The 9838-nt window shown below is 53.8% G+C and overlaps 6 protein-coding genes; 4 read left to right on the forward strand and 2 right to left on the reverse strand.

Moving 5' to 3' along the window:
• The first annotated feature begins 1686 nt into the window (after positions 1–1686).
• On the forward strand, positions 1687–3641 carry CHC_T00004896001 (hypothetical protein). XM_005716385.1 is given in 2 exon segments: positions 1687–3543; positions 3544–3641. The coding sequence occupies 1 exon segment, from the start codon at positions 1687–1689 to the stop codon at positions 3541–3543; it is 1857 nt and encodes a 618-aa protein (XP_005716442.1). The 3' UTR covers positions 3544–3641.
• A 359-nt stretch (positions 3642–4000) lies between these two features.
• CHC_T00004897001 (hypothetical protein) lies at positions 4001–4102 on the forward strand. The gene has a single exon (XM_005716386.1). The coding sequence runs from the start codon at positions 4001–4003 to the stop codon at positions 4100–4102; it is 102 nt and encodes a 33-aa protein (XP_005716443.1).
• A 243-nt stretch (positions 4103–4345) lies between these two features.
• Positions 4346–4489, forward strand: CHC_T00004898001 (hypothetical protein). The gene has a single exon (XM_005716387.1). The coding sequence runs from the start codon at positions 4346–4348 to the stop codon at positions 4487–4489; it is 144 nt and encodes a 47-aa protein (XP_005716444.1).
• Positions 4490–4867: 378 nt separating this feature from the next.
• Positions 4868–4978, reverse strand: CHC_T00004899001 (hypothetical protein). Its single transcript, XM_005716388.1, has one exon. The coding sequence runs from the start codon at positions 4976–4978 to the stop codon at positions 4868–4870; it is 111 nt and encodes a 36-aa protein (XP_005716445.1).
• A 1581-nt stretch (positions 4979–6559) lies between these two features.
• CHC_T00004900001 (hypothetical protein) lies at positions 6560–8612 on the forward strand. XM_005716389.1 is given in 4 exon segments: positions 6560–6583; positions 6769–7253; positions 8100–8487; positions 8488–8612. 3 exon segments carry the CDS (start codon positions 6560–6562, stop codon positions 8485–8487), a joined length of 897 nt encoding a protein of 298 aa, XP_005716446.1. The 3' UTR covers positions 8488–8612.
• Positions 8613–9186: 574 nt separating this feature from the next.
• Positions 9187–9714, reverse strand: CHC_T00008510001 (hypothetical protein). Its single transcript, XM_005716390.1, has one exon. The coding sequence runs from the start codon at positions 9712–9714 to the stop codon at positions 9187–9189; it is 528 nt and encodes a 175-aa protein (XP_005716447.1).
• Positions 9715–9838: the final 124 nt, after the last annotated feature.

Consider the following 9838-nt stretch of genomic DNA (forward strand, 5'->3'; position numbering starts at 1 on the left):
GGCCAGAAATACTGGAGCATGTATCTGCGATGTGCATCCGCAAAGTTTCTCTCAACGTTGCCGCTCTTGCCTGGGACTGAGCATCCTTGCTTTACGGTCTCTACCAACTCGGAGACAGCTCGCATTTCCCACCAAAACGTGACCGAGTAGTGCTCAGGGTCTTCTCCGTCGTTGAGCTGTGCGACAACTCCTTGTTGCGCCTCCTCCTCGTCCGCTGATGATAGGTCGGGCGAGCCTGATGAGCTCTCCGCGTTGGTTGCAAAGTGGAAGTCCATGCCAGGGAGCTGTCGCACGACCAGCTTGCAAGTTGATGAGGTGGAATGAGTTTTGGCGTCAGACGCCGACGCTTCTACGGGTGGAGAATTCACTTTTCATTCCAATCCAATTCCCATCATCAAATCTCAATGCAGGTAGCTTACAGCAAATTGACAAGTAGCGCAATGAAAATCTGCCACGTGGGCTTGGATAATGGAATTGGGAGCGCCTGGTGGAGATGCTCTTAGTGCCGCTATTACTTATGCCACCCTCCTCTCCCACTACTGTAATGCCGGTCTGACGCACGAACACGAAAAAATGCCACGTGTCATACGGGTCCGGGTGTTATGCTGCTTTTGCTGTTATGCTGTTTTTGAGACGGTTCAGGGTGTGACGAACAAAACTACAACGCAATCAAGTGATGAAGATGAGAGCGCAGAGGACGCCAGGGAGAGAAGGACTGTACTCTCTGTCGTTGGGATCGCGGAATTGTTTGGAGAGCTGGAAGTTTTGGCGACTGAATGCCAAGTTTCAGACGCTCTATCGTATCTGAGGTCGGCAAAGCGCGCGTTTCTCATGGCAACACACGACAGAGAACCAACGCGGAGCAGGCAGACGTTAATTACCGGGTGCATGAAAATAGATGTGACGACGTCACCTACTAATGCCATCTCCCGATAGTGCTTGATTTTGGGGTCTCGCACGGGGCGGCACTAATGGGTAGGGTCCCCTGTACGACTTTCCAGCCTTTTATGTTAATGCTCACAACTGTGCCGGATAGTCGTTTTGCATAATGCACATCTTAGACAAAGGGCAAATTTTCTCTGACATCTCGTTGGGATTAGGCACGTAGAATGGCAACCGTATGGGATATTATCCTAAACGAAAATTTGCTTTTCAGGAAAGCACTTTTCTGGAATTGGAAATCTAAAAAATCGTAAATTCCTTTTCTGAAAAGCTGGTTGCGTAAACCCTCAAGTCTTAATTATTGAGGATTACTTTTGTGTTGCGGGGGGACAGACTGGAAGCCCCAACAAGGTGCAGCAGGGTGATCCAGCAAGGACCTCTCTACATTCTTGTTTCTGGCTTATGTCAGCGGTTTGAGGCAAGCAACTGCATGGAGTGATGTCACTAGCGTGAAGACATGTGAACCAGTGATGCAGATGCACCGCATCACGGCACATCACGACAATCAACTCTGGAACTGCGAGCATTACAGTCACACAACTTCGACGCCCTGTGCCTTAATATTGAGTACTGTAAGCTCATTTTAGCCATACATTTGGTTGCGTTGTCAACAACTACCCTTGATGTTGAGGAGCATCACCACAGTAAAACCTGGCGAGTCCGCAACCGAAGCTGCCGCGGTATCTCACACTGCCCGTCGCCGCTGCAGCTCGACAATACCCTTCGTTCCCACCAGCTTCCGCAATGATCGACGAGTTTTGCATCTTCGAGAGCGGCGGCACAGTTCTGTGGCGACGCAGCTTTGTCGCCCTCAAGGGGGATCCCCTCGCTATTCTTGTCCGCTCCGTTCTTCTCGAAGATCGTCTCTCACTGCCAGAGCTCTCATTTGACTGCTACACACTTCGCTGGGTCCTGGACAATGAAAGGGGTCTCTTCTTCGTCGTCATCTTCCAACGCCTTCTTCCTCCCGCTTACGCCGATGATCTCCTACATATGGTCCGCAAGGAGTTCACAAAGCGATACATCCGTCCCGCAGACAACCCCTCCGCCAAGGGTAACACCCCTTTCGTGGTCGACTGCGACCCCGATTTCGACCAGTTTGCGCCCCATTTCGAGCGCATTCTTGCCTCTGCGGAGAAGAAGAGCATGACCGCAGGCGCCACCTCCAGGAATGCAGAAGGAAAGAAGAGAAAGCCTGTCAAGCCACCAGCACCTGACATTACATCCCCTGATCCTAATCGTGAAGCAGAGCAAGACCCCGAAACATTGGATACAGGCTTGTCCACCCTGTCAGCAGAGGATGTTGTGAAGAAGAACAGAGAGGCTTTCATACGAAAGCACGTCTCAAGAAAGTCGAAGGCTGCCATGGGCGCAATGAAGATGAAGCCGAAACCCTCTGCGATCGATTCTGCGACAACCCCAACTCGCAGCGTCGGGGGAAAAGTTATGCGGCCGAGCAACAAGGCAACACAGGATGCTGGGCCTACGCTTGATTACAGCACAGGAAAACCGCAAGAGGATGGCGCAATTGCAGACGATGAAGTCGCACGGTTTAGAGATCAATTCATGAACGCGGCGCCTAATTCTGCATATGACATCATCGAGGATTCAGACGACGATGAGTTCGATGAGGAGGATGGTGATGGGGTGAACGAGAGCAGTGCTCCTCTTGGTGGTGTGCTGAACTATTTCAAGGGGCTCGCGGGGATGCGAAACCTAACGAAAGCAGACTTGCAACCGGTTATGGAAAACTTCAAGGACGTACTTATTGCTAAGAACGTAGCGCAGAACATTGCAGAAAAGTTGATTGAATCAGTACTCAACAGTTTGGAGGGGAAAAAGATGGAATCCATGACCTCAGTCACTACAACAGTGCGAAGCGCACTGGACGAGGCACTAACAAGAATTTTAACATCAAGACAAAGTACAGACATCGTCGCAGAGATCGCTGCCAAACAAGGTACGGGTCGTCCATATGTTATTACATATTGTGGCGTTAACGGCGTCGGTAAGAGCACTTCGTTGGCAAAGACATGCTACTACCTGCTCAACCATGGTTACAAGGTAATGATTGCGGCTTGCGATACATTTCGAGCGGGTGCGGTTGAGCAACTTCGTACTCACGTCCGGTGCCTCGGGGAAGGAGTAGAGTTGTTCGATAGGGGTTACGGAAAGGATGCTGCTGCCGTTGCGAACGATGCGATTCGGAAGGCGAAGGAGCTCGGATATGACGTGGTGCTTGTGGATACGGCAGGGCGGATGCAAGACAATGAACCGCTTATGCGTGCACTGGCAAAACTTGTGGAGGTGAACAGACCAGACCGGGTGCTGTTTGTGGGGGAAGCACTAGTGGGCAACGACGCAGTAGACCAACTGAGCAAGTTTAATCAGGCACTAGCAGACCACCAAAACGCAGCAGCGCCACGGTTGATTGACGGAATCGTGCTCACAAAGTTTGACACGATCGATGACAAGGTCGGGGCAGCCGTTTCCATGGTGTACGCGACAGGACAGCCAATTGTGTTTGTGGGAGTCGGACAGACCTACATGGACTTGCGCAAAATCAACACGCGGTCCCTCGTCAAAGCGCTGCTGAAGTAGAAAGGATGACGTTGAAGTCATTAGACCGGTCCTTTTTTTTGTCCCGTTCCTTTTCACATGGTATGTACAAAGTAAATAAAAAAATCGGAAACCCCCTACTCTACGAATCGACAATAATCCATGAGGCGAGCCTACCAGTGCCCTTGCAAGCCTTGCACTCAATTTCTCCGTTTTGACAGACGAGGCAGTGCGACTGTCCCTCAATAGAGCAGAGAAGTCTGTCCCCAAGCATGAGAACACCGGTGGCGTGGCACCACGGGCATTCCACAGCACGTTTGCCCCGGCAAGTGGGGCATATCTCCGGTTGTCTACTGGCGTCACCGTCGAAGCGCCAGGCCATTTCCCTGCCCTTTTTCGAGGTTTCTATGCGAGCGCGATGACGGCGTGTTGGTGGGGAGGGCGGTGGTGGTTGGGACCCCTCGGATGTTTCGTCCGAAGGCGGAGGAGAAGACGACATATGATGGCGGCGTCCAAATACTATACCTTCGCGAGGACGGGGAGACAGCCACAGTGGTGGTTGAGGAAGGAAAGCCATAGTTCAGGGGGCGTGGGGCGATGAGGCAAACGATATCGGGAGAGGGGGGATGTTCAACATGCCCTGGATATACCATATATGAGGCGCTTTTTCAATATCGCGAACGTCGGAATTGTTGTGGAAGGACAAACAAGGAACAGCAGGGCCCCACAAAGAACCGATTTGATACAGTCTGTGTGATTTGCTGTCGCAGCCAATGGCGAGGAGGACTGCGAAATTGCAAGATGTGGGTCCTCCTGCAGTGCTCGCAATAGGTCCAGTATCAGTATGTCTCAGTCACGTCAACAAGGCCCAGTCACGTCAACAAGGCCCGACAGCTACTCTTTCTCATCAGGGCCTCCTTTAAGACAGCATGGACGGGCATGTTTGGACATGTATGGACGTCAGCGTGCACCTGATTGGTCCATTTAATACTTTTCTTAACAGTATGATGGCGCACACAAAGTTAATATAATGGAATCTGTCGCTACCAACGTGCCATACGAGAGCACACCATTGGCTGTCGCCTGCCGCATAAGTGCGATTAAATTCAATCTTGATCCAATTTAGCATACATTAAAATTCAATTTAATCATTTTATTGACGTCCCTGAATGCCAGTACACGGGGATCGCGATATAGTGTCTCCCTCTGTCAGTGGGCCGAAAACGGCACTATATCGAACCAGGCACTATAAGATAATGAGATTTGCGGCTTTTTTGCAGCCACTTCCTTGCATCACTGCTCAGAAAGACCGTTCGCTTCCCTATCGATAGCCCGGTATGATGCACCCCTTGAGCCAATTTACGGATCACGGCGCGCTGACACAATACATTAAATTATTGGACATGTAATATTTTGAAAATCGCAAACATATACATCCAAACATGGCTGTCCATGCTGTCTTAAAGGAGGCCCTCATGGAACATGGCAAGGCTTACGCGTGGGATCTGATTTACATTGGTCAAGATTTTTTTTGCAAAATTTGTCCATCTCACCCGTTTTCGTGGGTTCAATTGGGCGAGTCACACCTGTCAAATATACGTTTTTTTTTTCTGAATCGGCCTCCTTTGTGGTTTCTCACTGATATAAATCACCACAACTGTAGCATGTCAAGTCGCGATGGACACTTGCTGACTTGACGCAGTCACATCCTTCGAGCATAACTGACAGAGCACTTGTAGCATTTCTTTATTTTTACTGCACATACAGTACAAGCGCTGAGTGAAAATTAACTTCTCTGAAAATTAGCCAGCAAAACCAACTCTACCCCAGTAAAGAAATTTGTAACTCTAACTTGGGGCACACTGTAGCAACTCTTGTTTTCAACGGTATATATGGTGGCCGGGGGGGCTCTAGCTCTGAGATGCGCGCCACTTGAGACTCACAGCAATGTGTAAATAATAGAAAGTTCGGCAGTAATTTAGGGTACATGCAGTCCTCATTTTATTTCGAAGAGACATAGAGATACAAGCAATTTCACCCTGTATCCACCTACTCTCGAGAAGGCAGGCCAGGCCCACCGGTGCAGATATGTCTTCCAACGTGTGTGCTCTAAAAGTTGGCCACGCCTGTGTTGTTTCTTATTATTGGCCAGGGATAACCTTACCCATTTTTCCCTCATTATTCACATCACTCCTAGTCTTGGGCCGCATCGCGCGGCATCTTACGCAGGCAGGAAGCAAGTGCGAAGTTAAAAAAAAGAAAAGTTCTGTAGCTTCGGTAATGAGCCAGTTCGCTGAATGCATACATCGCGATGCACCCTTGCTGCCTACCGGAGCCTCCTGTGCGGTGACAGCGATACGGTCCCGGGCAGAGAGATTGTTGCTGGTGGAAGTGGCACTCTGTGAAAGTGTTGTAGCATCAATATTGGGAGAAGAGAATGATCTCTTCAGTGTGTGTAACAATGAATCGTTCAGATTCTGCAAAGGGTTAGTGCGCGTACGGGCGGTTTTGAGGGCGTTACGACGCCGGGGAATTGAGGGCAGGCTCCTGCCGGGCGAGGGTCTTCTCGCGTAAGTTGGTTGAGTTTATTCTGTGAGTCGTTCGTCTGTGTGTTCTCTCCTCTTCGGTGCTGGAGGAGGTTGTGATACTAAAAAGCTGAAGCGAAAGGCAGAGACAGTTTCTCTGTTCGGGATCTGGCGGAGGCACTGTACTGTTGATCGGGATCCTGGGAGAAGCGATCAGGATCAGGCTGGCTCTCCGAGGGGTGTTACTGTAGTCTTCTTGTCGCCGACTGACATGATCGGCGGCGTCCGAGATCCCTGTTTCATCAGAAAGGCATGTCATGGACCCCCTGGGCCATGCGTGCCACGCAGCCTGGCGCGGCGCACAAAAATTGGAGTCCTGGTGACCAGATTTGCCAAAAAGTGGAATTCGCCGTGTTCGATGGCAGGTTGGAGTGCTCCCAGCGGGATTTGAACCCGCGATCTCCAGATTCAAAGTCTGGCGTGATAACCACTACACCATGGGAGCCGTCAGAGATAGCTAGCAGGGTTTTCAGATGGGTAACTATTCAAGAAAACTAGTTTTCATTGGTCAATTTTGGCCGAATTTGATTAAATTTACCCCCCCGGCCCATTCTTTCTCCATTTTCGCCAAAAGTTGACAGAATAAAGCACAGGGCCTCCTGTTTTTGCCCACGGGCCAGCGGGGCAGGGAGAGTGGAGGGGTTCGTTAGAGTGTGAGTTGGTTGGGTAGACGGAGAGCGAGGAAGGTACGAACGGGTACAGCAAGAAGAAGAAGCAAAAGGCGTTCTGCCGAGAGATGCCGACAAGATTGCCGTTTCAATGGTTTGGGGATGGTGCTGGCGTTGGCGTGAAAAGCAGGCCGCGTCGGGAGGGAGCGGTGGGTGTGGGGCACCAAGCGCCGTTGACGTTGCTTTCTTTACCCGATGATTTGCTCTTGCTGTTATTTCGTCATTTGTTGTCAACGCCTTGTCCTACCTTGCCGTTGTCCGCCCGGGCGCTGGAATCGTCTGCGAGTGCGTTTGCTTTGGCTGGAGCATGTTCGCGGTTGAGAATGTTATTTCGATTGTGTGTGCCCAGTCTTGCGATTGATTGGCATACGCCTGTGTATCCGCATGTGTTAGCGTCGACGTTTGCGCCGGCATTGAGGGCGTTGCAGGTGCACGGCCATCCGAGGGCGGACGTATTGTTGAGGGAGCTTGCGGCCCATCCGGGGCCATTGAAGTTGAAGTCGATTGCCCTAGCGCATTGTCCGGCTCCGGCGAATCCGATCCAGGCCTTATTGCAGGCTGCGCCGCCCTTGAGCGAGTTGCATCTGGCGTTTGTGCATTGTGACGATTTGAATGCATTGTTGATGACCGTGGCACCGTCGTTAAGTCGTTTGAGTCGGTTGACATTGCACGGGGTGTCGCAGTTGACGCACCAGGCGCTACTGGCTGTGTGCCTGAGTGCAGGACAAAATTTGACACATTTTGCGTTGCGGTATGTAAGGCATCCGTCGATCAATGATGCGTCGTTGGTGGCGATTGAAGAGCTCTGCCCGTCGATAAAGACGCTGTTTTTGGAAGATATTCGGCACGTCACGCCAAAAGGGACGAGAAGTTTTGTTGGAGCATATGCGCAGCAGCTGGAGCGTTTGAGGTTGTATGCATGCCGGTTGACACCGGAGCGGTTGGAGATGTTGGTACAAAAAGCGTGCAGTTTGCGGCTTTTGGGAGTAGAGGAACCGGGTTGGTCCAGGGCGATGGCGCCGATGGCTGTGGATGCGCTGGTTGCGGCTGGCGATGCATTGACGGATTTGCATTTGCGAAATGTGGCGGGGCTAGTCGATGAGCACGTTGGTCGGGTGATAAAATCGATGCCGCTTTTGGAGCGGGTGACGATTCGACGACAGGAGTGCTTGACTGACGTGTCATTGTTTCATATTGCGAGATTGGGGCGTGGACTCAAGGCGCTGGATTTGAGAGGGTGTTTTGTGACAGATGATGGGCTGATGGCGATTGGGGCGCGGTGTACGGGGCTAGAGGAGGTGGCGCTCGGGGGCGACGGGCAGGATTTGTCGGAAGAAGGGGCAAGACGACTGGGGAGTGACGCGGTTTCAAATGCAGGGATGGGGTCGCTGCTGAGGGGCTGCGGCAAGACTCTGACGCATTTCACGTGGGAGAGCCCGCGGTGTCGGATGCGGGGCTCAACTAGGACCGGTGTGGGGGTTGCTGTAGGAGTTGCAAACTTGTCAGCCAAAGTTCTGGCCCGGACGCTGGCTGCGAATTGTCCGAATTTGCTGCGGGTTGAGGTGAACGGACTGAGACCCAGGGAACGCGTGGAACGGGGAAGATGCGACCTGGCGTTTATGGAGCTTGAGGAGGACGTGAAGAAGGTGGACGTGTTTATCGATTACGAGCACCTCTCCTTCGAGGGCAACCTGAGGCACGCCGTTTTGGACGAGCGGTACAAGTTCAATTAGCAAGTGCTTCCGGGGTGGAACAGAGAGAGGGAAAAAACTAATAGATATACAGATACTGTATTGTAGTGGCACAAAAAATCAAGCAGGCAGAACTGTTGATGCGTTTCGCGAGCGGCGTCTCGATCAGGTGGGATGATCGGGGGGGTGCTGCAAGCCCTGGTCCGGGATGACGTGCACACGAGCGGGGAGTGTAGCGGCGGGAGTATCTGCCATGTCGACAAGCTGGGTCTCCGCGAGGCGGAGCCTATCGGACTGTTCGTACATGCGGAGCCTGCCCAGGCGGCCTCGGATGGTGGTGAGCTTCGTCTTGGTGCGGGCGAGCACACGGCGCGTGTCCTCCATGCGGGCCGAGGTGTGCGGGTCGAGCTTGACCGACTCGAGCAGGGCGGTGGTGGCGGCCATCTCCGCGTCCAGCGCGCGCATCTCGGCCGCCAGCGCGTCCTGCGAGTGGGTGACGGCGTCTATGGCCGGATGCATCTCTGCGGCCACGATGCTCGTCGCCGTCGCCATCACGCGCTCCAGCGCGGCCGCGACGGGCGCTGGGGGCGCGGGCTCGGGTGAATTCATGGGGAGGCAGGGGCGAGCGGGGGGCAAGCGGGGGCGAGCGCGCGGCGCGGTGAGGGATTGGATCCTGTCCCTTTTCTTCGGGCACAAAATTGCGGGCGTTTTTATATGGGCTCGGAGGGTCGGCTAACAGAGCTAGCCCCGCCCCCTGTACGGCGGCACGGACTGATCCGGGATCCACAGGCCGTCGGGGGGCTTGCCCGTGGCGTAGAAGACGTCGATGGGGATGCCGCCGCGGGGGTACCAGTACGCGCCGATGCGGAGCCAGGTGGGGTGGACGGCGTCGACGATTCTCTTTGCGATGGAGACGGTGCAGGCCTCGTGGAAGTCGCCGTGGTTGCGGAAGCTGGTCAGGAAGAGCTTGAGGCTCTTGGACTCGAGCAGCGAGGCGGCGGGGACGTAGTCGATGACGAGGTGGGCGAAGTCCGGCTGCGACGTGACCGGGCACAGCGACGTGAACTCTGGGCAGATGAAGCGGGCCACGTACGGCGTGTCCGGGTGGGCGTTCGGGACGGGCTCGAGCGTGGCTGCCGCGGGGGAGGGTGCCACGGCCGTTTGCGCGCCCAAGGCGGATAGGTTGAGCGTCAACGCGGTGGGGGAAGGCGGGACCGGGCCCGTGGTCAGGCGGCGGAACGCGGGCGTCGCGCGCCGCAGCAGGGACATGGCTGCGCGGAGGGGGGAGGGAGGTTCATCTGCGGCAGCATGGACGGACGGTCGGCTCGAGAGAGATCAAGGAGGGTGGGGAGGTTTGTTTGCTGACAGTAGTGGTGTAAGGGGACGGGAGGTT

Source organism: Chondrus crispus, genomic scaffold (genome assembly GCF_000350225.1).
Source record: "Chondrus crispus Stackhouse genomic scaffold, scaffold_259, whole genome shotgun sequence".
Classification (NCBI taxonomy): domain Eukaryota; phylum Rhodophyta; class Florideophyceae; order Gigartinales; family Gigartinaceae; genus Chondrus; species Chondrus crispus.